At 59.4% G+C, this 25,191-nt stretch overlaps 4 protein-coding genes across 4 annotated transcripts; 2 read left to right on the top strand and 2 right to left on the bottom strand.

Moving 5' to 3' along the window:
- The first annotated feature begins 502 nt into the window (after positions 1-502).
- On the top strand, positions 503-5,929 carry COASY (Coenzyme A synthase). Its single transcript, XM_056362284.1, has 9 exons — positions 503-1,163; positions 1,572-1,786; positions 2,272-2,403; positions 2,673-2,862; positions 3,321-3,385; positions 4,207-4,291; positions 4,941-5,038; positions 5,130-5,276; positions 5,584-5,929. The coding sequence occupies exons 1-9, from the start codon at positions 566-568 to the stop codon at positions 5,626-5,628; spliced, it is 1,575 nt and encodes a 524-aa protein (XP_056218259.1). The 5' UTR covers positions 503-565; the 3' UTR covers positions 5,629-5,929.
- Positions 5,930-7,737: 1,808 nt separating this feature from the next.
- Positions 7,738-12,752, top strand: MLX (MAX dimerization protein MLX). The gene is made up of 8 exons (XM_056362281.1): positions 7,738-8,089; positions 8,345-8,381; positions 8,493-8,582; positions 9,026-9,132; positions 9,384-9,483; positions 9,755-9,854; positions 10,281-10,482; positions 11,048-12,752. Exons 1-8 carry the CDS (start codon positions 7,766-7,768, stop codon positions 11,102-11,104), a joined length of 1,017 nt encoding a protein of 338 aa, XP_056218256.1. The 5' UTR covers positions 7,738-7,765; the 3' UTR covers positions 11,105-12,752.
- Positions 12,753-12,965: 213 nt separating this feature from the next.
- PSMC3IP (PSMC3 interacting protein) lies at positions 12,966-15,733 on the bottom strand. The gene is made up of 8 exons (XM_056362282.1): positions 15,627-15,733; positions 15,326-15,432; positions 15,162-15,251; positions 14,984-15,095; positions 14,708-14,853; positions 14,163-14,216; positions 13,560-13,619; positions 12,966-13,462 (listed from the first exon to the last, which is right to left on the bottom strand). The coding sequence occupies exons 1-8, from the start codon at positions 15,658-15,660 to the stop codon at positions 13,403-13,405; spliced, it is 663 nt and encodes a 220-aa protein (XP_056218257.1). The 5' UTR covers positions 15,661-15,733; the 3' UTR covers positions 12,966-13,402.
- Positions 15,734-16,226: 493 nt separating this feature from the next.
- On the bottom strand, positions 16,227-25,127 carry RETREG3 (reticulophagy regulator family member 3). The gene is made up of 9 exons (XM_056362347.1): positions 24,835-25,127; positions 23,865-23,971; positions 22,073-22,103; positions 20,810-20,936; positions 20,009-20,093; positions 19,453-19,590; positions 18,843-18,922; positions 18,352-18,484; positions 16,227-17,841 (listed from the first exon to the last, which is right to left on the bottom strand). The coding sequence occupies exons 1-9, from the start codon at positions 25,011-25,013 to the stop codon at positions 17,408-17,410; spliced, it is 1,314 nt and encodes a 437-aa protein (XP_056218322.1). The 5' UTR covers positions 25,014-25,127; the 3' UTR covers positions 16,227-17,407.
- Positions 25,128-25,191: the final 64 nt, after the last annotated feature.

Here is a 25,191-nt window from a genome sequence, read left to right as displayed (position 1 = left end):
GGGGCTACCGGGGGTTCAGCCCGGTCCCGGGGGTCCCCCACTCCCGCTCAGGGGTCTGGCTGCTCTCCATGGGGCTGGCGGGTGCTGTGCCGGGGGGGGTCGGTCCCCAGCAAGCCCTCTGCAGCCGCACGGCTCCCGGCCCATCCCTCCGAGCAGCGCTGCCTGGGGGTCTGCCACGGGTTCAGCCCGGTCCCGGGGGGGTCCCCTTGTCTCCGCTCCGGAGTCCGGCCGCGATGCTCGGGGCTGGCGGGGGCTGTGCCGGGGGGGGTCGGTCCCCAGCAAGCCCTTTGCAGCCGCACGGCTCCCGGGCCGTCTCTCCCGTCGAGCTGCGCCGCCCAGGGGGGGTCCCGGGGGTTCAGACCGGCCCCGGGGATCCCCTTGTCTCCGCCCCGGGGTCCGGCCGCGCTCCGCGGGGCTGCGGGTGCCGTGCCGGGGGGCGGGTACGGGGGGGGCCGGCTCTGTCCGCCCCTCCCCCGGCGGGCGGGGCCGGGTCCCGCCGCTCCCCCGCGGTGCCGGGCTTCCCCCGAGCGGCCGTTCCGGGGCGGCGGCGGCTTCCGGCGGGGCCATGGCGCCCTCGGGCGCGGGGCTGCTGGTGCTGACGGCCCCGCTGGCGGCGCTGCCCGGGCGGGCGGCGGCGGCGGTGGCGGCGGCGGCGGGGGTGGTGGCGGGGCCGCTGTACGTGCACCTGCAGCCGGGGCTGCGCCTGGCCGGGCCCGCCGCGCCCCCCGCCGCGCCCCCCGCCTGCCCCGCGCTGCTGCGGGCCCTGGCCGCGCTCTACGCGGCGGCGGCGGCGCAGCGGGGCCTGGACCTGCGCGTCCTGCTGAGCCCCGGCGGCCGCCTGGCCCGGCCGCCCCGCGTCCTGCTGGCCCCCGCCGCCGAGGCACCGGGCCCGCCCGAGCCGGTGCAGCGTGGCCTGCAGCGCCTGGCCGCCACCGCCTACGGCTGCCCGCCGCGCCTGCCCGCCCTGCTGTTGGCGGACCCCCCGGGGGACCCCCCGGAGCACCCCCAGGAGCACGACGCGGCGCTCCCCGACTTCTCCGACGTGGCGGTCGGCGGCACCTTCGACCGCCTTCATGGCGCCCACCGCCTCCTGCTCAGCGTGTGCTGCCTCCTGGCCCGGCAGCGGCTCCTGGCCGGGGTGGCTGACGGTGACCTGCTGCGCCGTGAGTCCCGGGGCAGCCGGCACCGTGCGGGGACGGGGGGAGCCGGTATGGGGACGAGGGGGTGGCGTGGTGCTGACTGGGACAGGGCGGTGAGTGGGCCGGGGGTGTGGGGGTCCCGGTGGCCACGCACCCAGAGCAGCCAGGCGGTGCCGTCTGGGCAGGGTGACAAGAGGGGACCTGGTGTCCCGTCTGCAGCAGCAGGCCAGGCGTGCGGCTGTGGCATTGAGGGGCAGCAGGGGCAAGGGGAGCCAGAGGGGGGAGCCTGCCAAAGTCACGGGTGGGTTTTGTCTCCATCTCCCACTCCTGTCTCTCACTCCTGCTTTTCTGTCGCTCTCTGCCGGTGCTCCGGGGGCCGCACGTCATTAAACGGACGCTCTTTTGCTTCTGCGCTCTCCTGGTGCCTGGCAGACAAGGTCCTGCCGGAGCTGATCGAGCCGTACGAGCTGCGAGCAGCGAAGCTGCACGAGTTCCTGCAGGACGTGAAGCCCTCGCTGCGTTACGACATCGTGCCTCTAGCCGACCCCTACGGCCCCTCGGTCACGGACCCTGACCTGCAGTGCTTGGTGGTCAGCGAGGAGACCCGCAGGGGAGGGGAGGCCGTGAACAAGAAGAGACTTGAAAACGTAATGCCTGCGCAGGAGCCCGGTGGGCTGCCCCCTCCCACCCCCTCGCCCCTGCCTGCCGCTGGCTCTGGGCAAACCGGGTCTCGGTGAGCAGCTGCGGCTGTCGGTGCCCCAGCGTGCCGTGGCCCGGGCGTGAGGGCAGGATGCCAGCACACGTGTCTGCCGGCACCCTGCGGATGGGTGCTTGTTGCCGAGCTGCCCCTGGATGGGTGCAGCAGCCTCTGTGCACGGCACGACCCCCGGCAGTGCTGACAGCCCCGCATGTGTGGGGGGAAACGGGCAGCTCCATGGGCTCCCTTTGCCTCTTGGCTGGGGGGAATATGTCCCTCGTGGGGATGGAGCTGCCCCGTGGGGACGCTGAGGGCGGCTGCAGCCTCATTTGTGCTGCTTCGTTCAGGCCTTGACCTCCCGCTGAGCCCCCTTCCCTCTGCTGCACCTCGCGGCTGCCAGGGCTGATGGCTCTCGGGGTGCCTTTCTCTCGGCAGGGGCTCCCCGAGCTGGCTCTCTACGAGATCGTGTTGATGAAGGACCCCGACCACAGTCAGAACGAGGAGGAGAAGATCAGCTCCTCCAGCCTCCGGCAGAGGCTGCTGGGGACGCTGCTGCGGCCCCCACGGGTGAGGGGGATGGGTGCAGAGCTGCGGTGGGAACGGTGTGCCGGGGTGTGCCGGGGAGGAGGGGTGGCAACCTCGGGAGCTGCGGAGCCCACTTGTCCCACTGCTGCAAGAGGACAGGTTTGGGAGGACGGACTGCCTGCTGCCTGTACTGGCCCCTGGCAGGATCAGGCCGCGCTCTGCAGGGCTAGGACCCGTCATGCCTGTCTCCAGGCTGGTTGCTCGGGGTCCTTCTCCAGCAGAGCCTGCAACGGCTTTCTCTCTTCCCTTAGCAAGACCCTGCCTTGCCTTCACGCCCATACGTGATCGGCCTGACTGGAGGAACCGGGAGTGGGAAAACCTCTATCGCCAAGCTCCTGGGACAACTGGGAGCATTCCTCATCGACGCTGACAAGCTGGGTCATGCTGTCTATGTCCCTGGTGGCCCTGCCTACAAGCAGGTGGTGGCAACCTTCGGGGCAGGTAGAGCTACCAAAGGCTGTGGGGAAGACTGGGAGGAGAAAGAGGAGGGAGAGGTGTGCCGTTGTCCTGGCGTGCCAGAGAGCTGGCCTGGCCTGCGCTCCCCTCCCTCCCCATGGGTTTTGGGCTCCACACCACCCAGCGGGGCTCTGTAGCTGATTTATTGATGGTTAGGCCCGAGCCGGGCAAGGCAGTGCTTTCCCCAAACCTTGCGCATCCCGTGTCCGAGCTACTGTCAATGGCTAGTGGGGAAGGCTAAACCGGGCTGCCGTTCGTCTAGGAAAAGCTTTTCCCTGTCCTTTTCTGGGGTAAGGTGAAGAGCTGCCTGGGCAGGTCCTACAGCTCCTTTCTGGGGCCCTTTGAGAGCCCCGTGCTGAAATCCTTTCACTCTGCCCTTGGCTCGCCTCAGGGAAGTGAGTTGCGTTCATTCCTCCCAAGCCTGTTCTGCTTCTGTCTTTCAGAAATCTTGAATGAAGATGGGACGATAAACAGGAAAGTCCTTGGGGCCAAAGTGTTTGGAAACCATGTAAGAGCAGCACAGAGACTGTCAATATTGAATCTCATGAGCGGGGAGCTCTCCATCTGCGCTGAGGCTTTTCGTTTTTCAGCTCTTAGAGCTGATGACGCCTTCCTGACTGTACTTTCTTGCAGTGACGTACAGACAGGCCAGGACGCAGAGATCCCCTCTCTGTAGCTCAGTCAGTAGCTGTGCTGGACATGCTCCTCTCGCCTCGGCAGCTGCTGCTGCCTCCCCGTCCCCATCCCTGTCCCCTCTGTCCCACCCTTGTCCTTTACCCAGCACGGAACAACAGCCCTGACGTACGCGGAGCTGGTGTTCTCTGGCCCTTGCGTGATCTGGGCTTTACCCAGCGGGGCTCGGTGACGCGGCAACTGAACCTGACTCGCTGCGCCTTGCTTTGTTGGCCAGGCCAGCGCGTCCGTTCAGGTCCTGCGGGCTGCCCCGGCCCAAGCATGAAGGCAGCTCGAGGGGTTCCCCCGAGACGGATGGGTCTCGCGTGGGCACTGCTGCATCGGGAGCTTGCTGTGCTGTGGGGTGGGCCTTTGCAAAGTGCCTCTCGCAGCAGAGACAGAGGTTCTGCTGTGCCTGCAGGGCAAGGAAAATAACGGGAAGAAGATCCTTGACCCCACCAGCAGGCATGAGAGCCTCTGGCCAGCATGGAAGCTTTCTGTCCTAGCACTTGCGGAGCAGGCAACGGGTCGGGGCTGTGCCCCGTGCTTTAGCTTTCTGGGTGTCCTCTGTGACTGCTGCTGCCACCAGCGATCCCCTTGTTGGCTGCCCAGGGGTTCTGAGGGCAAGTAACTGAATCCCATCATGGTCCTTTCTAGGAGCGGCTGAAGAGTCTCACGGACATTGTGTGGCCTGAGATGGCCCAGATGGTCAAGGAGCAGATTGGGGAAGCAGATGCTCGAGGTAACTGGGGCGGCTTCCATCGCAGCGCAAAGGTGGGGGTTGGGTGCATGGTCTTGTGCAGCACACCACGACCCAGAGCCCGCCAGAATCTGCTGCTTTTGGCAGCACCAGGAGTATCGTCCATGCTCAGGCTCCCCTCTCCTCTGCTGGGCAGCTTGCTGGGGATTTGCACTAGCAGGGCTCTGAGCAAACCCTTCCACCCGGCTGGGCTGGCAGCTGGGACAGGCTTCGCTCAAGCTTCCTGCTCTGAAGGAGGGTGGGGGTTGCTTTCTCTTTCCCACGTGGCTTCAAGTTTGGTTTTGGTGTAGTGCTCAAGCAGCAAGTGTGGTGCGTATTCCTTCTGGGAGCAGAATTTTTCCAGCTTTTTGGAGATACTGTTGGTAGCTCGCTAGGCATTTCGCTGAAGGCATCAGCTTGCCGTACCTGGGAGACCTGCCATCCCAGGTGTGCCCTTTAAGCAAACGCAGCCTCTGCCTGCTGCTGGCTTTTCCAATGTGAGGTTCTTTGGCTCAGCAGTAACTCGTCTGTGCTGCCAGTTTGCAGGAAGGCGTGACTCTACGAGCGTAAGTGGACTGCCTGGGTTGGACCCCAGGGAGCAGTCGCACTGCCTTGCACTCGCCAGGTAATGAGGAATAGCCTTGTTCCGTAGGAAAGGCTGTGTGCGTGCTGGACGCTGCCGTGCTGCTGGAGGCTGGCTGGCAAGACATGGTCCATGAGGTGTGGACAGCCATCATCCCAGAGGAGGAGGTGGGCGATCCCCCTTGGCCCATCGCTCGCCGCTGGGGCTGGTCCTTGGCTTCCCCGCCGAGCACCTGAGTGTCCCCTCCGGTCCTGCTAGGCTGTGAAGCGCATCATGGTCAGGGACGGGCTGAGCGAGGAGGCTGCTTACAGCCGGCTGCGGAGCCAGATGAGCAACAGCCAAAGAGTGGAGCAGTCGCAGGTGGTGCTGTGCACGCTCTGGGAGCCAGACGTCACCCGCAAGCAGGTGAGCCGCAGCCTGGCTGCAGCACTGGGGTCTCTCGGGTAGCGAAGGGGGAGGTGGGTGACCACAACAGCCAGAGGACTCTGTGCTGTGCCCGGGTCATGCATGGTGCCTGGGTGTGCTCCTCGCCATCGAGGCTGCTTCTGGGCATGGCCACGAGGGATGAATTTGGGGATGTAAACGCAGCAGGGAAGGGACAGGAAGCATGGGGTCCTCGTGTGACACTCCTGCCCATGCCATGGTGCTGCTCGCCTTGTCCCCAGCTTGGCCATGGGGTCTGAGGTGCCTCCCCACCTGTGTTCTCTGGCAGGTAGAGAAGGCCTGGGAGCTCCTGCAGCAGCGCCTGAACCAGTAGCAGCGCAGCCTCTGAGGGGGTTGTGCTCCTCTTGACCATCGAGCACCAACCCTCTGGATCCCACACCGGTGGGATGGGAGGCGAGGGTCCACGTGCTGGCATTGCGTGCTGGCAGTGAGCTGGCCATGCCGGGGAGGAATGAAACGTCGGGGCTGAACCCACCCACCATGACCAGCCCCGCAGAGGGGCTGGGGGCATCTCCCTGGTGACGGGACACACAGCAGAAGCTCCTGGGGCCAAAGGGCTGAACCTGCTGGTGCCTGGACCTGCCTGTGTGACAGTAAAGAGGCTTCTCTGTGTGTCCCTGTGCTGGGCCTGTCCCCTGTACTCCCCACGTGCCCTTGCAGGAGGCCGAAACCCACCTCCGGCAGCTGGCTCTGGTACCCCCAGCCCCTGCCGGGCTCCTGCTGTGGGGCATCTCCTCCGGCTCTGGGGGTTGTGGGGGTCTGGGGGGGTTCCATCCCCCTCTTGCCTCTCCTCCCTGATCAGCAGTTGGACGATAGCACTGTGTGTCTCAGGGGCTAACGGGGGTCCCCATGCCAGGGCCCTGCACAGTGTGGCCGGGTCCGTTCCATGGGCAGGGGGGGCAGTCCCACCCCCAGCACCCACCCATGATGTCACTGGGAGCACAAGGACCATCCCAGCCCGGTACCGGCTGGGCAGAGCCAAGCTATGGCTAGGCACAGGCAGATGCTGCTCGGGGTGCTGTGGGCAGCAAGGCTGCCTCCCAGTGAGACAGTGGTGGGGCTGGTGTGCCATGGGGTGATGGAGCTGGCTCCCTGACCCCCTCACTGCCCCAGGTGCCTTGGGCTCCCCGGTTCCCTGCTGGTGCAGCCAGCGTGGCTGTTCCTGATGCTGGCGAGCATTGGCCCCAGCGGGCACTAGGAGCAGTGGGTCCCTGGGTGAGTCTTCCTGCTGCCCCCAGTCCTCCTGCTGCCCCCAGTCCTGGCCCTTGTAGGGACACTGGCTGGGCCGTGTGGCCCCTGATCAGCACGCTGGGTCCAGGTACTCAGCGGAGCAGATGTACGAGCTGGTGGCCAGCATGGGGGAGTACCAGCTCTTTGTGTCACGGTGCAGCCAGCTGGCTGTGCTCTCCTGCCGCAGGCAGGTGCTGCAGGCAGGGCTCGAGGTCACCTTCCCGCCCCTCCTGGAGTGTTACATCTCCAAGGTCTTCCAGGGCTCCCAGCAGATCTGGGTAGACAGGGCAAGACTGAGGTGCTGTGTGTCCCGCTGGGGTGGGGGGTGTACAGCTATGCCTGACACCCCAACAGCTCCATGAGTGGGGACTGGTGGTGACATGGGATGCTGGGACCATCCCAGCTTGCAGACACACAGGGCATGGCTGGGCCCCACACGCTTCGGGTGCAGAGCAGCCTCCTAAATGGTGTCGGGTTGTGTGGTGCCGTCTCCCTGCCGCAGGCTGTCAGCTGGAACTGCCACCTCTTCAGGCACCTGGAGACACTGGCAGGTCGGGCCAGGGCTGCCCAGACAGATGGCCACCTGCTCACAGGACTTCTCAGTGAGTGCCTCCCGCTGCGCGGGGCTTGCCGGGACAGGCAGGGCTGCAGGCAGCACCAGCTGCTGTCCCACTGCTGGGCCAGGGCTGCCTGCCTGTTGTCAGGGGCTTGGCGCCTCCCTGCTCCTGGCCAGGTTTGCTTCGAGTTCAGGTTGGGGCTGCGCTCCCAGCTGGCCAGCCTGTTCCTGGGCGAGCTGGCGGAGCGGCTGGTGGTGGCTGGCCTGTTCCTGGGCGAGCTGGCGGAGCGGCTGGTGGTGGCCGGCCTGTTCCTGGGCGAGCTGGCGGAGCGGCTGGTGGTGGCCGGCCTGTTCCTGGGCGAGCTGGCGGAGCGGCTAGTGGTGGCCGGCCTGTTCCTGGGCGAGCTGGCGGAGCAGATGACGGCAGCCCCCGAGGGCCATGTGCAGGTGCTGTCGGGCTGCAGGCCTGTCCCTGCCCAAGGGCCCTGCAACCATGGCTCTTGCGCTCAGGCTGGCTTTGGCTGGGCTTTGCCCTCAGCTCAGCCCTCCTCCTGCTAATGTCTATTTAACCCACTCGACTGAGAATTTATTTCTCTGACCCCATTTGTGTCCCGCACCGCCACGCAGGGCCAGCTGCTGCCCCGGATGGGGGCTGCAGGCCCCGATGTGGCTGCGGCCTGCAGCGGCCTGCTCCCCTGCACCGGCCCTGGCGTCACCGGCAGCAGCCCCGGCCCGGCGGCGGCGCCGAGGAGATGCCGGCCCCGGGACCGCCGCGGGCGGCAGGTTCCGACCGGACCCAGCGCCCTTACGTCACGCTGACGTCATGGCGGTGACGCCAGCGCCGGGGGGCTGGGCGCGCCCCCTGGCGGCCCGGCGGGGGGGGGGGGCGGACTGCGTTTCCCATCGGCCCCCGCGGCGATCACATGACCGGGGAGGGCGGAAGATGGCGGAGCCGCCCGGCGCCGCGGCCGAGGACTCGTGGGGGAAGGTGGGTCCCTGCGCCGGGAGCGGGGTGGCCGCTGCGAGGGGCGCGGGGCTGCGGGCGGGGGCGCCGGGGCCGGTGCTGAGGGCTGCGGGTCGGGGGTCAGGGGGAGGGGCAAAGGCCGCAAGTCACTGAGCGGGCGGGGGCGGGGCTGGAGGGCAGGGTGTGCTGCTGGGGGGGGGTGGGGGGCTCCGGGGGGCCGCAGGTTGGTGCCGCAGCCCCGCTGACATCTCCCCTCTCCCGCCGCCGGCCCCGCGCAAGGTGGACGCCGCCTACAGCGACAATGGCCTGGACTCGGGTAGGTGCCTGGCGGCCGCTGCAGCCACTTATCGGGAGCCTGATGGCGACAGCGGCTGCTCGGTGCCGCGGCCTGGTCTGTCACTTACTCCGTGAAACCTTCTTCTTCCAGCGCTCTTCATGGAAAACGCCAGGAAAGGCAGCATAGTGTCACGAGCCAACAGCATCGGCTCCACCAGCGCCTCGTCTGTCCCCAACACAGGTCGGTCTCCGGGCTTTGTCCCCCGTGACTGTGGGTCTTTCTGCTCACCGTGGTGCCCGGCATGTCGCTGGGCTCTCAGCCCTCACCCCGCTGCCAAGGGTGCGAGTGCAGCTGGGCAGGATTCCAGGAGTTCAAGGAATTCTGTGGTTTCCAGCAGTGTTTGGAGTCAGTTGGGTTTTGGTGCCTTCTCAGGGGAGCTGCAGGTGTCTCCCCCCTGCCCAGCTCCACAAGGCGAGGGGAAGGGCTGGTGGGGCCCCTTGGAGCGCTTGTCCTTGGCCTGACCTGCTGGCGCTGACCCCCACCTTGGGCGCTGTCTGGGGGCCGCAGCCATAAAGCTCAGCTGGTACCTTGAGCTGTCAGCCCTGCCGTGTGCCTCTGTGCCCCGCGCTGCGGGAGCTCACCGGCCAGGCCTCTTCACACTCACACGAGTTCTCTCCGCGCAGACGATGAGGACAGCGATTATCACCAGGAGTCCTACAAGGAGTCCTACAAGGACCGGCGCAGGCGGGCGCACACCCAGGCGGAGCGGAAGAGGCGAGATGCCATCAAGGTAACCTGAGAGGCTGCCTGTGCTGGCAGAGCGCAGCGACTTGCTTGTTCCCGGGGCCCTGTGGCACTCAGCACCCTCCTGGTTTTGGCACCTTCCCCTTTGTTTTGCTGCTGGATCCACAGAAGGGTGCTGGGAGCCACCTTGGCTCTGACTGGCTGTGTGGAGGGAGCTGGGATTTGACACCTTTTGAATCAAGTGGTCTTACGCTGCTGAACTCCAAAGACATGCACTGTGGCTCTGCTTCCCCACAGAAAGGCTACGATGACTTGCAGGCCATCGTTCCTACCTGTGAGCAACAGGATTTCTCCGTAGGCTCCCAGAAGCCGAGCAGGGCCATCGTCCTCCAGAAAAGTGAGTCTTGAGGGTGGGGAGAGGGAGGGGGGTGCTACCAACCCTCAAACCACCTCGCTAGAGCCATGCAGTGTGGAGGTTCAGCACTTGGGGACCTTCTGGTGTGATGATGCTCTGGGGGAGCCTAGGTGCTGGCCACCCCCACTCAGTCACCTTCCCAAGGAGAATCAGGGCAGCCGGGAGCTGATGCTGCCCAGGCTCAGGCACCTTCTGTGGGGTCTTAGGGCTTCACGTGTGTTCTCAAATCCTCACTCTGTGTTTTCATGCTTAGCCATTGACTACATCCAGTTCCTGCACAAGGAAAAGAAGAAGCAAGAGGAGGAAGTTTCTACCCTCAGGAAAGACGTGATGGCCTTGAAGATCATGAAAGTGTAAGGGAGGAGCTGCTGGGGCACTGCCATCTTCCTGCTGTTTTCCCCCCTGTCCTTGCAAGGCTCTGTGGGTACACAGTGCTTCGCAGGCAGCCTGGCACCTGGAGTCCCAAACCTGTCCCTGCCCACTGTCATCATTTCTCCTCCAGGGGCTCGTTGATGTGGGTCTGACTTGGGTCAGCTGGTGGAGTTTAGTGTGAATGTAGATCTGAGTCAGAAAATGAATCTGCTCCCAGTGTCAGGAGCAGCTGCAGCTTCTCAGTGTTTATTTGCGGGATTTTCCGTAAACTCTTGGTCCTCCCCATCCCTGCAGCAGTTTCTCAATGGCCAGTGAGAGGCAGCGAGCTCTGTCCCCGCAGCCGAGCAGAAGCCGGGTGTGGGAGGCCTCGCTCTGCTGCTGAACACGGGGCGCTTGGTTTGTTTCAGGAACTACGAGCAGATTGTGAAAGCTTATCAGGACAACCCGAACGAGGGGAAGGAGCAGGTCTCTGATGAAATGAAGTTCAATGTTTTCCAAGGCATTATGGATTCCCTGTTCCAGTCCTTTAACGCCTCCATCTCAGTAACGAGTTTTCAGGAGCTCTCGGCACGCGCCTTCAGCTGGATTGAGGAGCACTGCAAACCCCAGGTGAGCTCTGGAGCCGCGGGTGGGCTGTTGCGACAGCAGAGGGGAACGCGGCAGAGACCGCTGCGCCCATCTGCACCCAGCACGGGACCGGGCGCGGGTGTCCCCTCTCCTGAGGCTTCCAAAAGGGCAACATGTAACCAGGGCTGGGCTGGGGCAGGGTGGGGGTGTGGGGAGGATGGGTGCCCAAGCTCCAGCCTCTCCCGCTCCAGCTGCTGGACTGGTTTGGTGCTGAAAGCTGGCCAGGGTGAAAGCGTTTGGAAGGAGGGTCCTGCTTGTTCCTCATCAGACTCTCCAGACACCTAAAGCTCTTCTGGGGTGTAAGAAACCTCTGAGGGGGGCAGGCACTGAGGCAGGGCCGGGTCCCTGTGCTGCTGCGGCTGCCTGAGGCTCTGCGGCTCCGGAACAGAAGCGGGAGCATTTCCCGTATACCGGTGCTGTGGTGTTGGGCACTGCGCGTGCCAGCCCTGGGGCTGTGACCAGGGGTTGCCCACAGGGAGTGGGAGTCTGGGCTCACTGGGAACGTTCCTCCACTGGAACAACTGATGGTGTCTCCTCTCTGCCCCAGACACTGCGGGACATTGCGATTGGGGTCCTGCACCAACTGAAGAGTCAGCTCTACTGAGCCTCCCCCTGCAGCACCAACGGCTCCGGGACTGGACACCTCCTGCCCGGGGGCCTGGGGGATGGGCACCAAGAAAGGCTGGGCCGTCTCCCTCGTGGCTGTTTTTAAAGCTTCTCCGAATTATTTATTGTATTAAGTACAAAACCAAACCAAGGCTGTGCAGGCACCTCTGCTCCACAGTCGATGTTACCAAATATTTGTAGGGATTCTGCAAAGGGGGGAAAAAAGCGTGTGTTGAGTGGAGGATTTTTAAGGTGCCAGAGGCTTTAGCTCAGGCTGGCGCAGGGGGGTGTGCCTGTGCCACCGATTTTTGGCTACAGAGCAGATCTGGTCTGTAACCTCAGGCCTCCAGCACCACTCCTTCCGATCCTGGGGGAGGGGGGAGTGAAACAAGAACGCATGCTAAAAGCCGTTGGTTTCTGTTAAAACAGGTGACGAAGAGGCTTCTCCTCTTAACTTTGGGTTTTCTCATACCTCCCTCTGATGCAGCTGTTGTGGGGCAGGTTTTTTAGTTGCGTAGGTGCTTTGGGGAAGCCTGGCAGAGCTGAAGGACGAGCCCATCGCTGCCAGGGAGCCGCTTGCTTGGCGCAGCTGGGACCTCCCTGGTGCAGAGCTGGCGGCACGTGCCAGCGACATGCTAAAACCTGCCCTCTTCTGCTGTAGCTGCAGTTCCCCTGAAAGGGAGACGGGAGCGAGTTTTCTGTGCAGCCTTTTCCTGCTCGTGCTGAAACACGCCTGGCTTCTGCCCTTGGCCCTTGATGTGGCCATACTGCGGGAAAGTAATTCAGTGGGTGTAGCACAGCGCTGCCACAAGCTCTTGTTGCTCCTTAGAACTTCTATATACACACACACACACATATATATATAACCAGCCTTGAGCCTTGATTTGATTTTTGTTTTTATCAATGACTGAAATCATCCTGAAGCACGATCAGCTTCAGCTTTGCAGAGAGGTGCTCGCTGGGACACAACCTGTCACACGCTGGGTCATGGCTCTGGCGCTTTGTGGGGCGGTGCAGCTGCGGCCCAAGCGATGGCTGCGCACCACACAGAGCGAGCGTGCAGGGGATCCTCCAGCACGGTGGTGCTGGCAGCAAGATTTGTTCCCTGGAATTGTGTTGATGCTCCCACTCCAGGGGTAGCAGATATTTATTTTACACTGGTTTTCCACTGTTGATGAAGTAGCACTCAGCTGTAGGTTATGTGGTTTGAACGCTGCGGCCTGAGAATGTTTAAGCTACTGCTTCTACCCCTGTTTAATACCAGAGAACCCACTGTAGGGCGTGTGTGAGATTTTTATACAAAATTCTTCTTCAAACCCTGCCTTTGGGTGCCTTTTTCAATCCGATGGAAGCCCCAGAGTCAAACCCTGCAGTGGTGCACATCACTGACATAGCACACACAGGGTCAGCTCTGTCTTGCCTGGAAGATGTTGCTTTGTGATGAAGAAAATGCTCTCGGAGGTGAGCGGGTGGGGATCGGGCTCCGCAGCTGAACAGGGGGCACAGCCTGAACCCCTGGACAAGCTCTGCCAGAAGCTGCCTCCTGCCTTGGGGGGAGGACGTGGAGTTTTACAGACCTCACATGTGAAAGCGACATATTTTTCTATTGTGAAAAGTAATTAAATAAATTTTGCTGAATGTTTTAATGATTTTTCTGCTTCTGTTGCTAAGTTCCTGGAGCCTTCCCCTGGCGCTGCTCAGAGACTGAGGGGTAGTTTCTGGAAGCCCAGCCCAGTGTCGTGGCTCTAGTTACCCTCTCCTTGCTCCTGCCTTCCCCTCCCCTCGGTGGCTGCGACCCAGAGCCCAAACCCTGCCCTGCCACCCTTTGAACAGAGCAAAATGCCACAGCAAAGCACAGCTGAACCGAAAGCCTGGTGTTTAATGGGTTGTGTTCTGGTGTACCACTGAGTCACGCTGCGGGAAGCAGCTGAAATACACGAAGAGCTCTGCAGCCTAAGGGGTCACTAGTTCATTCGCTTCCTTTTCTTACCAGAACACCAGGGACTCTGTAACTGCACTCGCTCACTCACAGCCTCCCCTGCGCAGCCCCGTGAGGACACCCAGCCTTGACACCTCACTGCCCTGGCGGGCAGGAAAACACATTCCCTCTGCAAGTGAGAGTGAGAGGGCCCAGGGCCGAGTCGCTCCGACCACCCTTCCAGCTGCAAAGCATTTTAAAACAAACGCATATACACAGGATGAGCCCAAGCCCTGCAAAAAGAGACAAAATCAACAACCCAACAGCTGAGTCTCAGCATCAGCTCCTTCCCCCTGGGCCAAAGACTCCTTCAGTGGCTCACACAGCCGTCGGCAGCGTGACGTTGTGGTCCTCATCTGTCTCTATCCCAACCTCCTCCTGTGCAAGCACAGAGTGTCTCAGCAGGGCGGCTGCCCTGGCCCAGCAGCGCAGGCAGAGCCAGGGCTGCGGGGCAGAGCCCGGCCTCGGTACTTACAAAGAATTGCTTCTTGCTTTTGGGGTACCCCTCCAGGATGGCCTCCAGCAGCTCGGTTGCCTGGTGAGACAGGGGTGCTGTGAGGGCTGCACGATGGCCACACTGAGCTGCCAGTGACAGGTAGCCCTGCTACAGCTCTTGGGGACTATCCCCCTTGGGGACTATCCCCCATAGGGATGTCACAAGTCACTGCAGCTCAGATGACAGCATGGGAGTGGCCCTCTAACACGAGGACAGACTGGTTTGTTTCCTGAGGACAGGCAGAGCTCTGCAGGGGCTGGTATGCTTGGGCACTGCAGCAACACAGCCTTTTCCCAGGGGATCACCTTGGTACCCACAAGTCTTCCCCAGAACCTGCGTGGCCCCAGAGACGGCACTGAGCAGGTATGGCGCAGCACTCCCTGCCCCACAGCTACGGCATTCACCCGAGGCCTCCTCACTCCACACTGCAGCAGTGGGAAGGTGCTCAGCTTCAACAGGGGCGGCTCCACAAGGTGCCAAGCAGACCCCACGTCCCCATCAGAGCGTCAGTGTCACCGCAGGACTGTCACCACCACCTCCCCGGTGCTGGCCACCCACCCCACTCCATGGCACGACCATTACCATTCGCTTCCTCCGCCGCCACTCCTTGCAGTACAGCTTCTGCTCGCTGCAGACCTGCAAACAGCAACAGAACATGAGAACTGACCAAGCAGCAGCTGCCCCACGAAGCTGCCGTAAGCCCAATGCCGGGCAGCGTCTGGAGCCCACCCCATGTCCCAGCTACAGCCAACAGGTTATTTAACAGCACAAGCAGCTCATGAAGCCCCTGCGGGGACATGAACATCTCTCTGAAACGGATCAGGCAAGACAGGGAAAGACAAATTGACCAAGTGGCAGGTGACCACATGAAGCAAAGGTTTGCAAGGAAGAGGCAGCTCAGGCTGTTGCCTAAAGACACCCTGAGAGTTGTCACCATCGCACATACAGCCGAGGCTCACGCAGAGGCCCTGTGGGGCACCGCAGGGCCCGCACAAGCCCCTGCCTCTCTCACATCAGTGTCAGTCTGACTGGGGACGGGTAACCTGATGCAAAGCCTGGTACAATCAGACCAGCCCTGACCCAGGCTCTGCTGCTGGTGCTTGGCTCAGCCCCTGGCAGCTCTTTACCTTCTCTTTTTCTTCTGGAGTCACATGGTTGGTGGCAGACTTGATCCTCTCCAGCTTCTCTGTGTAACTTGCACAGTCCTTCCTCAATTCCTCGATCTCTCTGGCCACCTCATGGGTTGTCATGGAGCTGTTCAGCTCCTTCAGCTCTAGAAGTGAGGCACTGATCAGCAGCAGGGTCAACAGGCACGGGACCAGGGCACTGCTTCCTGTGCTCTTGGGGCCACCAGCTGCTCCAGGTACCGGTGGGGGCTGGTCGGGTGGCCAGGGCACACTTACCGGCCTCCATTTGCCGGCAGCTTTGCTGCAGCTCCTGCACCTTGCCGGAGAGCGTGGCAATCTCCCCATCCAGGCTGCGGAGCTCTTCATCGCTGGCAGCCGGGAGCTGCTCCTGCAGTGAGGCAGGGGTCAGCGGGGCCAGGTGCCAGCAGGGCCAGGGCCCAGGCCCAGGGCTTACCTGGTCGGCAAAGTAGATCTTCTGCTTCCCGTAGGCCTTCTCACGGATACGGCCCTGCTGCGCCAGCTGCTCCAGTGCCTTCACCACGGCCTGCAGGAGGGGCACTGTCAGCCGGGCCCCTCGCCCCCGGCCCGCCCTGCGCCCCCGGTCCCGGTCCCGCTCACCGCCTTGCCCAGCCCGTGCTCCCGCTGCAGGTTGCCGAAGGCGTCCTGGGCGCTGTACGGCCGGTTCTGCTCCTGCAGGTACCGCAGCAGGACGGCGGCGGCGCCTCCTGTGGGACAGCCCGCCGGTCACCGCGGCCACCCAGGCCTGCAACGGGAGGGCGGCAGCTGCCCGGTGCCCGCCCCGGCCCCACTCCCCCGCCCGGTGCCTGGTGGCCGGTGCCTGCCCCGGCCCCGCTCCCCGCCCCGGCCCCGCTCTCCGCTCAGCCGCCCGGTGCCCGTTCCCCGCCCCGGCCCCGCTCACCGCCCGCAGCTGCTCCCTCGCGCCCTTTGCTCATCCTCCACCTCCCTCCCCGCTCCGCTCGCGGCCAGCGGCGATGACGCACTTCCGGCGCGCCGCCCGCTCCCCACCAATCAGCGAGCGGGAAAACAAACCGCCCCCGATCGGCGGGAGACCCCAGCGCAGGCCCGCGCCCGAGCCGCGCCGCTGGCAGCAGCGCCCCCCGGCGGCCCGGCCCAGCCCGTTCCCCCGGCAGCAGCGGGGCGGCCTGCGGCTCCGCCCGCCTCGGGGCACAGCGGCCTGCCCGGGCCGGCACAGGCCCGTCCGCCGGCGAAAAAGCGCTGGGCCAGGGCCGGGCGGGGGGCAGCCGGGCCGGGTAGGCATCGGGCAGGCACCCGCCACCGCCCACAGCTCGGCTCCCCCACCAGCCGGGCGCTCGTACAGGGCAACCTGTGAGCGCCACCCCCCTCGCCCGGGGCTGGGCAGCCACCCCCCGCCCCCCCCCCCCGCGGCTAAGGGCAGCCCCCCCCCCGGCCTGGCCGCAGCCCCCCGGCCAGTGTGAGCCCCTGGCACGGCCATTGCGTGAAGGCGGGCGCAGACAGACGACAGGAGCGGGTGCAGGGGTTTCCCTGATGAGGTACGCTCTTTGCTCAACAAACGCAATCGGAATCAGGTTCTATGGCTTAGAAAAGCAATGGGGAAGCTCAGCGAGGCAGAGGGCCGGGGCCGCCCAGCTGACAGAATGTCTCTCCCCTGTAGTCTGCTGGTTTGTTGAGTGACCGCAACGGGCACGAACTCTTCGGTCACTGGTGGCTTGGGCCAGTGCCCCCCGCATGGCTCCCACCGCCGCTGCGCAGGGTTGGGAAGCAGCAGGCTGTCCCCAGGGCCAGCAACGGGCTGGGGAGTGCAGCTCCACCTCTTCCCTCCTCTGGAAAACCCCTCCCTAGCAGTTCCGTGAGAGCTGGTGACAGGGGAAGTGCAGCATCGCCACCGCTGCACCACTGTCCGCGCTGCACGCGTGCTGGAGGAGCACAGGGGGGGTTTAGCAAAGTGTTAGTCCATTAATTTTAGGAAAGCAACACAAGAGCAGCTGCCACATGTAGATGTTCTTCGCAGGACTCTAGTCATCACAGTTGATGTCTTATTGCCATTACGTCTCTTACAAAATAGCATCACTAGAAAGCTGGAACTGGAGATGAGCGGTCATTGCAAGTACAAACATTGCGGCCATACACCGCTGTGTCCACAACAGGAGCAAGGGGGTTGTTTCTACCCGGAGCTGGATATTGCTGGAAGAGAAGACTTGGATTCTGTGCACATTTTAGGAGTGGGGAATGGTTGTCTTAAAGACAGAATAGCATTAAAATCCCAGACAGTAAGTCTGAGGGGAAACCGATCCCCTTCACCTGGTTACACAACAGCCCCGGAAGGCTGGCTTCAGGATTGTCCTTGGCGATGCTAAGTCGGTCTGACCGGTGGTCTCTACAGCCGCAGACACCAGATTTATTGTCTTAGGTGAGGAAGTTTGGAGCAAGCAGCATCCTGGCAGACAGTGCAGGGCAACGCATGGGTGATTGTGGAGCTATCACATCAACGCCTTTTCCCTATGAATTACCAGTGTAGTTTATTTCAAAATCCAAGCGAGGCTACAGAGTCACAAGTCACAGTGGTGTTCCCAGCCAGGACTGGCTGTCACGTCACTCATACTCACACAGGAGACAATCTAGGTAACTGTGCAAGGCTTTTCCTTCCAGGATTCCCTCCACGATGTGCAACAGAAAACCAGAGGGAAGTGATGGGATTGCTTACTGGCCCCGTGAGCCAGCAGGATCCAGCTGGTTCAGCTCAGACTGATCCAGCAATTCAAAGTCATCCCCTTCCGCATCAGTGTCCAAGTCCGAGCTGGCCGATCTGAGGTAAGTCTTTGCACCTCTCTGGGGATTGTTGCTGCATGAGGAGCCTGGCTGAGGGGCTCCTGACAGCGCAAGCTGTATCATCCCCCTGGTGACAAATCCAGCTATGTTGTTGGTAAGATTCTGTACAGATGGTAGCGTGCCGGATTCTTCCTGGTCATAAGGGAGATGGAAATCTTCTGTCAATTGTGGGCGGTAAGCCAGACTTGGGATCCCAATGCTGGTGTCATCTTCATCATCTATGCCAGTTGCTTCTGGGTTTATGGAAGGGAAGTCTGGGAGATCCCTGGCAAAAGATTCTTCTGGGTCACTGTGACCATCCAGGTCTAGAAGGGGAGAAAATGCTTTAAATACACAGTACATGCCAAACACTTCACAGGCAAGGGCAGCACAGCACACAGAAGCTGGAGGCAGACTGTCTCTTGCCAGCTCCCAGACCAAATCTCTTTAACCTCCCCACACACAGCTGTTTGGGCTGCCTGCTGACCTCCCAGTTCACTGGCAAGGAATGCAGATGCTGAACCAGACACCTTCTGCCAGGGGAAAGCACCCCCTCCCAGGCTTTGTGCTGCAACCAGTACCCCTACAGCCAGAGACTGGCAGAGCTGGATCTGCCTTTGAAGAGCTACTGTCATTACTCTACTAAAGCACCACAGGAATGAAGGAGGAAGCTCAGCTCTGAAAAAACTTGCAGTTGCTTCTCACCTTAGGTGGCGTGACAAGACATCAAACAGTTAGACCTCAAGGACAGAAGGCAATGCATCCTCCCTCCAACCTGCCACACCAGTACCTGCTCAGCATTCCACACCTTCCAGAAGCTGCCCATTTCCTCTCACCTTCTGATCCCTCTGTCAGGGGAGTCTGGCCCCTCGAAAGGTTAAACATCCCATTTTCAGTGTAGGAAACCTCAGCATCCGAATGCTCCGAGTCAGAGATGGTTAGTTCCTTGGCGACTAGAGAGTCATCCAGCTTTGAAATAGGAGATAAAGTTGAAAACATCAATACTGGAAAGCTCATTCCTGTGCCTCAAGACAGAAAACGTGATCCAGTGGCCTCCAGCTAAACCCAGCCCTCATGGGAGGCTAGTACCGGAGGCTCATTTCCCATTTTGCTACCCAGCCTAGGAGAACTGCAGTTGGTACAAGCAGCTCCAGACATCCTTGAGCGAGACAGAATAAGGAAAGATCTCTCTAAAAGAACATCCTCATCTGATCTTCCATCACAGCTCAGCTTCACACTCAGCTGGATACACAGCCACACACTCACATCCGTGCAATGCAGTGAGTTTATTCTATTCAGCCACTCTATTTCTGAGACACTTTGTTACCTTGGGACAGAATGCGGCAAGCTCCTCCTCGCTGTCACTCCCATCATCCGCAGCCTCCTGACTAAGGGATCGGCGACGCACTGCCAGAAAGCACAATTAAAGCTTATAGCTTATTATTGCTGCCAGGACAGGGGTCTGTACAGGACCAACCTTATGCCAAGCAAAAAAGCCCTGAACTGGCAAGCTGGGACACAACACAACGCAGCATGCTTTTTCCACAGCAGAGCAACGTGGTCATTTCTGACTTGGGCTGCTGCAGATCTTTTGCCGAGATAAACATGTTTAGCAGCTACCTTGCAGAGAGTCCTTCCTGTTTTTTTTCAGTGCAACTGCAATATGGAACACACAGTTCTGGCAGCTGAGAAATGGAGCAGCTCAGCACCATGAAGAACCATGAAGAACCAGCTGCTCACTGGGAAACGCCTGTGGAGGCAGAGCTGCCTTGCTGCCTACCCAAAGCAGCTGCAAGTATTTGCCAAGGGCAATGGAGTGACTGCCGTGCCGTGCATGCAGCCCTATCCCACTCCAAGGCCAGGGGCTCGATTCACAGGCTGTTTCAGGTACCCAGGATCAGTGTCTGAAGGGTCAGAAACACAGTACAGAAACTTACGTTGCTTCTCCCGCTGCTTTGATATCATGTAGCCTCGAACACTGAAATCCAGCCGCTGCAGAGCTGGCTCCAGCTTCATGTACATGCGCTGCCCCAGTCTGTGGTACACAGCAAGGGGCCACAGCAGGATGAAGAGCACTGAGGTAAGTGGGAACGCTGATTAGAAGTTTGTTCAGGATGCTACTTGGCAAACATCTTGCCCATTTTGTGATGCAGTGCAACACACAGAGTATGCAAGATCTGAGTACTGAAGGCAGTGCTGCAGAAGGCTGTTAGAATTGGTGCAATCACCTCTGCCAATTTAACAAAATTGAGAGGCCAGCCTACTAGTGCTCAGATCTCTGGTTACTAAGCACTCAAACGCGTTCTCTCTGGACCAGAGACCTTAGAGTCCTGGTCAAGAACCACCACATTCCAGGCAGAATGTATTATTTTAAATTTTAAAGCCATTCACACAAGCTTTCCTTTTGAGCAGAAGAGCCCCATCCATCAGACATTCAGATCCCACTCATCTCTACCCCTTTTCAAGTCTGTATTGGCACAGAGTTCTACTTACATAGCAAGTATGAGAGCAAGAGTCCAGGGATATACCGGCCCAGGACAGCCAGGAAAGTAAAGACTCCACACACTAGAAGGCAAAACTGAAGACATGGGAGACAGTGAACTTTCAAGGTTAAACAGTGGATTCACATCGTTCTTGACCGTCTTGTTCTCTACAGATTCTAGGTCAAGTCATGAGTCTAACAGCAAATTCTTCCTAGCGTTCAACTACCCTGCTCTAGGACTAGCGCAGACACAGGAGGCATCCGGCTTCAGAGCAACAGGCAGCGGACCAAGGCCTCTTGCCTCACAATATGAGAAGCTTCCCAAAGCAGGCAGGCTTAAAGCAAGGAAGAGGTTAAAGATGACAGAACTCTTCAACATGAAAAGGACAAGGACAGTACCACTGTGTTACAGGTTCCTCTTTGTGTAAGCCTCAAAAAAAGAAGAAAAAAGGGGGGGGGGGGAAAGCTTGACCACTTTCTCAAACTGTTAAAATCCAGTGAGAGACATGAGTTTGACAGACACTTAAAAAGCTAGAAATGTACAGAAGGAGCAGATACATTTTTCCCTTTACTAGTGCAATCAACATGCCAACACTCGTTTTTGCCTCCCTCCTTCACAACCTGATTATTCTGCTTGTGCTTTCTATTCTTCACCACCACTTAATAGCCAAGTTGTTGTGGGAGACCTCCCGCGGTAAACTCCCATGTCTGAATGCATTCAGCCAACGCTGGATGCCACCGCAAGGGGATACCGGTGGTCAGCAGAGGCTCCACACCAAACATTTTGTTTGCTGAGGTCTGCACATTCTTACCTTGCCAGGGTTTTGCCTCTTGAAAATGAAGAGATTACTTAAGAAGTTGGTCCCAGACACCCATCCTTCAGCCAAGTGGTGACAGAGTTCTGGCACTCCGAGCAGTCGAGGGTGAACATATCCCCAGCTGCAGCGAAGGTAAGAATTTGGGAACAGATATTACTGCGTCGACATCAGTGCAGAAGTCACTGGTTACAAATGCTGTCTCAGTACTGCCTTCTCTTCTCCCCCAGCTGCTAAGCTTGAGAGATAAGGGTCAGCCTGCCTTTCAGAACTCCACCTTGCCAAAAGCAGCACTTCTGCACACCATTCTACAAGTGTCCCAGTTCTCCCATAGCAGCCAAGGAGCAGTAATTTCAGTCATTCAGTCTTTTGGCTTAGACTAGTTTCCATGCTACTCGAGGGAAAGGGCAGTGCAGAAGCAAATCAAGCAAATCCATCTGCTTTTTCTGCATTTATTTGGTCAACTGCAACCCCCAAGAATTCAGCATGAGGTCTACAAGCAGCCTTGTACCTTACTTAATATATTCAGTTACTCTGGAGGCATTGTCTTTGGCAAGTTCTATTAGTGCTTCTTAACTGCCAGTCACAAGGACTTGAAGATTAGGAAAAGCAATTCCTTTTGTACTTGGGCCTCTTGCAAAAAAAACCAAAAAAAAAATCATTAAAATTGTCATTTGGCAACAGCTCAAGTGCTTTAATCAGGAGTTGAGCATCCAGTGCAGCTTGGCAGCACAGGTGGGCAGAAAGGTGTGCCCAGAGAGGAAGGTGTTATTAGCAAGACAACACCCCAGAGTTTCTTAACCCATTATTACTGCTGCCGTCAGATCATAACTATGCAGAAACAACTTCTGGAACAAGCCTATTAAACAATCCCTATCACGTCTCAGACGACTTCATTATTTCCAAATGAAATGCTTTTTTCCTGCTGTTGGAAGCCCGTACATACAAAAGGAATCACTTTTAAGGCAGCAGCTCTAACTTTAAGGGTGCGGGGGGAAGTTTTACAACACTCAGGCAAGCACTATTGAGGGCTACTGCAAAGGCAAAGATTAAATATAACATAATGGCTTCTTGGGCAAGTCAAAAACTTGTCACAACTGCTTGACAGAGCCCAGAGCTCCATCCTCCCTTCACTAAGCAGCTCCCTTCTCCCCCTTCCTTCCTCGCTTAAAGGAGCCAACATTACAAGCATGTGCAGGTAATAATTACATGGTATCACAGCAAAGTACCAAACAGCAGAGGATTAAATTAGTTTCCTACCTCTCATTGTCTAATTCGTCAGGTCTTGCCACTAAAATATTAAGAACAGACACTACATTAGTTGCAAGGAATTTTGCCATGAGAATGCTTAGCTCTTGGGATTTAAGTAAAGCTTTAATGAGTTGGGGGGATACCTGGAAAAGACATTAACTATAATCAAGAACCGAAGATGCATAATGCGTTTTGAAGGTGTACATGTGACAGTACAAGACTGCAAGAGGGTCTCCTTGTTGCTCCTCAGTATTTGTTGGATGTTGTCTGGAAGGCTGCTCTGGTTATGCTGACAGATAATTGCAAAAGCCACCACTTTCATCTCCCTCCCTTCCCCTGCACACACCAGATGGTGAAGGCACAACAACTTGCTTACTGAGAGGCATCAAAGATTTAAGTCTTTTGATACTTTCTCACCCAGGCTGGGATTTGAAAAGCGACCAAGGGACATACCAGTTATCCTGATAAATAAGAGATCAAGGTTATGAGGGAGCTGGACAGATACCTCCCCGTAAGTAGTAACACTCCATGACAGAGCCTGAGCCAAGCTGCTGCTTTAACCTCTTCCCAAGAACGACACAGAACACAAGGTGAAGCAGAAAGCTGGGAGTTGTACCTGCTAGTTAGTTAGAGAACCACCTCTGGGAGCATGCAAGCCATACACACGGCTTCAAAATCAACCTGTCCATGCAAAGCCAACAAAATCCTGAGCTGCTAAGAGTGGTAGTATTCATAAGTATATTAATATCATAAACGATAGACAGAACTGCTTTGTTTACTGAAAGTTTGAGACTAACTTCATTAACAGCCGCTAAGATGGCTCTCCTTTCAAAGAAATCCCTACTCAACAGCAAGGCTGCTGGGACTCATCTTTATCTTAAAACATGAAGCTGGTTTACTATGGATTCTGAGGAGAAACAGATGTATTCCACTGTCCTGGTTTTGGCTGGGATAGTTAATTTTTTTCTTAGTAGCTGGCACAGTGCTGTGTTCTGGATTTAGTATGAGAATACTATCGATAACACACTGTTTCAGTTGTTGCTAAGTCGTGCTTACCCCAAATCAAGGACTTTTCCGTTTCCCAGGCTCTGCCAGCGAAGAGGTGCACAAGAAGCCAGGAGGGAGCACAGCCAGGACAGCTGACCAGAACTAGCCAAAGGGCTATTCCATACAGTAGAATGTCATGCTTGGTATATAAACTGGGGGGAGCTGGCTGAGGGCCACCAATCGCTACTGGGGGAGCCTGGCTGGGCACTGGTCAGCGAGGAATGAGCAACTGTGCTATGCATCAGTTGTTGTTTTCCCTCTCCTCTTTGTTATAATTTTTTTTTTTAATTTCAGTTATTAAGCCACCTTATCTCAATCCATGGTGTTTACGTTTTTCTGATTCTCCTCTCCATCCCACCGGCAGGGGCAGGGAGCGAGCGAGCAGCTGCATCTCGTGCTTAGCTGCTGGCTGGGGTTAAACCACAACATGCACTTCAATTCTCGCTCTTGTACCAAATGCTCGGAAGGTGAATCACTGCTTCCAAACCTGCACTTGTTCACGTACACCACATGTTTCAAGATTATGAGACAAATACCAGTGTCACAAGCATGAAAAGGTTGTCTTATGTTTATGTAGGTAAGGATTTTCCAACTCTAGGAAGCACATGCCTACAGTACTCTTGCCTGCTTTTAGACTCACGAAGCAAAAGAGACATGATTTTAACTATTTAACTCCAGATGGTGCAGAACCTGTACCTGTGGGGCTAAAAGCAGTGCTTAATTTGCTGCTGTCAACTCAAATGTTGCAACTTACCTGCAATTTCAGGCCAGATTTTGCTCTTCCACTGATCTAGACAAACTACTACTATGAGGGTAAATGCAACCAGGAACAGCAAGCGAAGAGAAGTCAGAGCAAAAAACCTATGGGGAAGAAATTAAGAAATCGGTACCGACCAGATCCATGCAACACACACAAAAGGGGTAACACGAACTAACTCAAAACGAAATCAGTCGCTCAGTAAGAGTTATAGCCAGAGAAAAGCAAGCAAGTGCTAATCAGCCAGCACCCAGCCTGCCTGCACTGCCTGGCAGGGAGCTTATCAGGCAGCTGCGGTCAGGTTGCTTTGGGGACCCTGATCTGCTCGTGTCATTTCTAGCCCAACAGCCCCACTTTACAGCTCACCTGTTGGAGGCAAGGGAACCTGCCGCCCTGCCTCCACCGCTCACACAACGCTTGGGGTTTTGCTCATTAGTTTTACGCTTTCAGAGAACGAGGAAAACACGCCAAAAGCTGAAGCAGACGCCGGCACTTCCAGGTTCCTTCTCAGCTGCTGAAACAGGCCACGAGCTGGAGCCCTCAGGTCACCCGCGGGGGTCCCACCACCCACCGGGGCCGCTCCCGGCCCGTGCGAGGGGACCGGGCTGCCCGGCGGAGGGGCCGTTCCTGCCTGGAGAACCGGCTCGCCAGGCCCCGGGAGAAGGAGAGCGAGCGGCCCCGAGTGCGCCCCGCGGCTGCCCGGTCGCTGGTGCCCTCCGAGCGCCCACCCGAGGGGCGCCGCCGCGGGGGGCCGGAGTGCCAGCCCAGCCCGGCGCGTTCCTGCCTCTCCGGAGCCCAGCCGGGCCGCCCGCCCCCGCCGTAAGGGGCCCGGCCAGGACGCGCCTCCCGACACCGGGGGCCGCTCCGCCGCCCGGCGGTCCCACAGGGGAGCGGCCCCGAACCCCTCCGGTGCGGCCCGCCCGCCGCCCCGCCAGCCGCGGCCCGGGCCCCGCCGCCGCCCGCTCACCAGAAGAGGCCGTGCGCCGCCGCCCACCACAGCGCGCTGCGGCCCGGCCGCTCCCACACCAGCGCGGCCTGCGCGGCGCTCAGCAGCGGCTCGTAGGGCCCCAGGCGGCCCCGCAGCGCCGCGCTCAGCTCCTGCACCCGCCGCTGCCGCTCGCCGGGCCGCGCCGCCGCCGCCGCCATGGCTCCCTCACGGCATCAACATCCGGCCGCCCAGCGCGCGCACACGGTCACCACCGACATGGCGGCCCCCGCTGCAGGGGAGCGCTGGGCGCCGCCATCTTGGCGCAAGCGCAGTCGCCGCCGGCTGCCGATGCGCAGGCGCGTTGCCCAGGGTGCCGCGAGGGGCGGGGCCAGCGGC

This window comes from Falco biarmicus, chromosome 17 (assembly GCF_023638135.1).
Source record: "Falco biarmicus isolate bFalBia1 chromosome 17, bFalBia1.pri, whole genome shotgun sequence".
Taxonomy (NCBI): domain Eukaryota; kingdom Metazoa; phylum Chordata; class Aves; order Falconiformes; family Falconidae; genus Falco; species Falco biarmicus.
The sequence above is the reverse complement of the archived record's forward strand: the minus strand, read 5'-3'. Positions and strand labels throughout refer to the sequence as shown.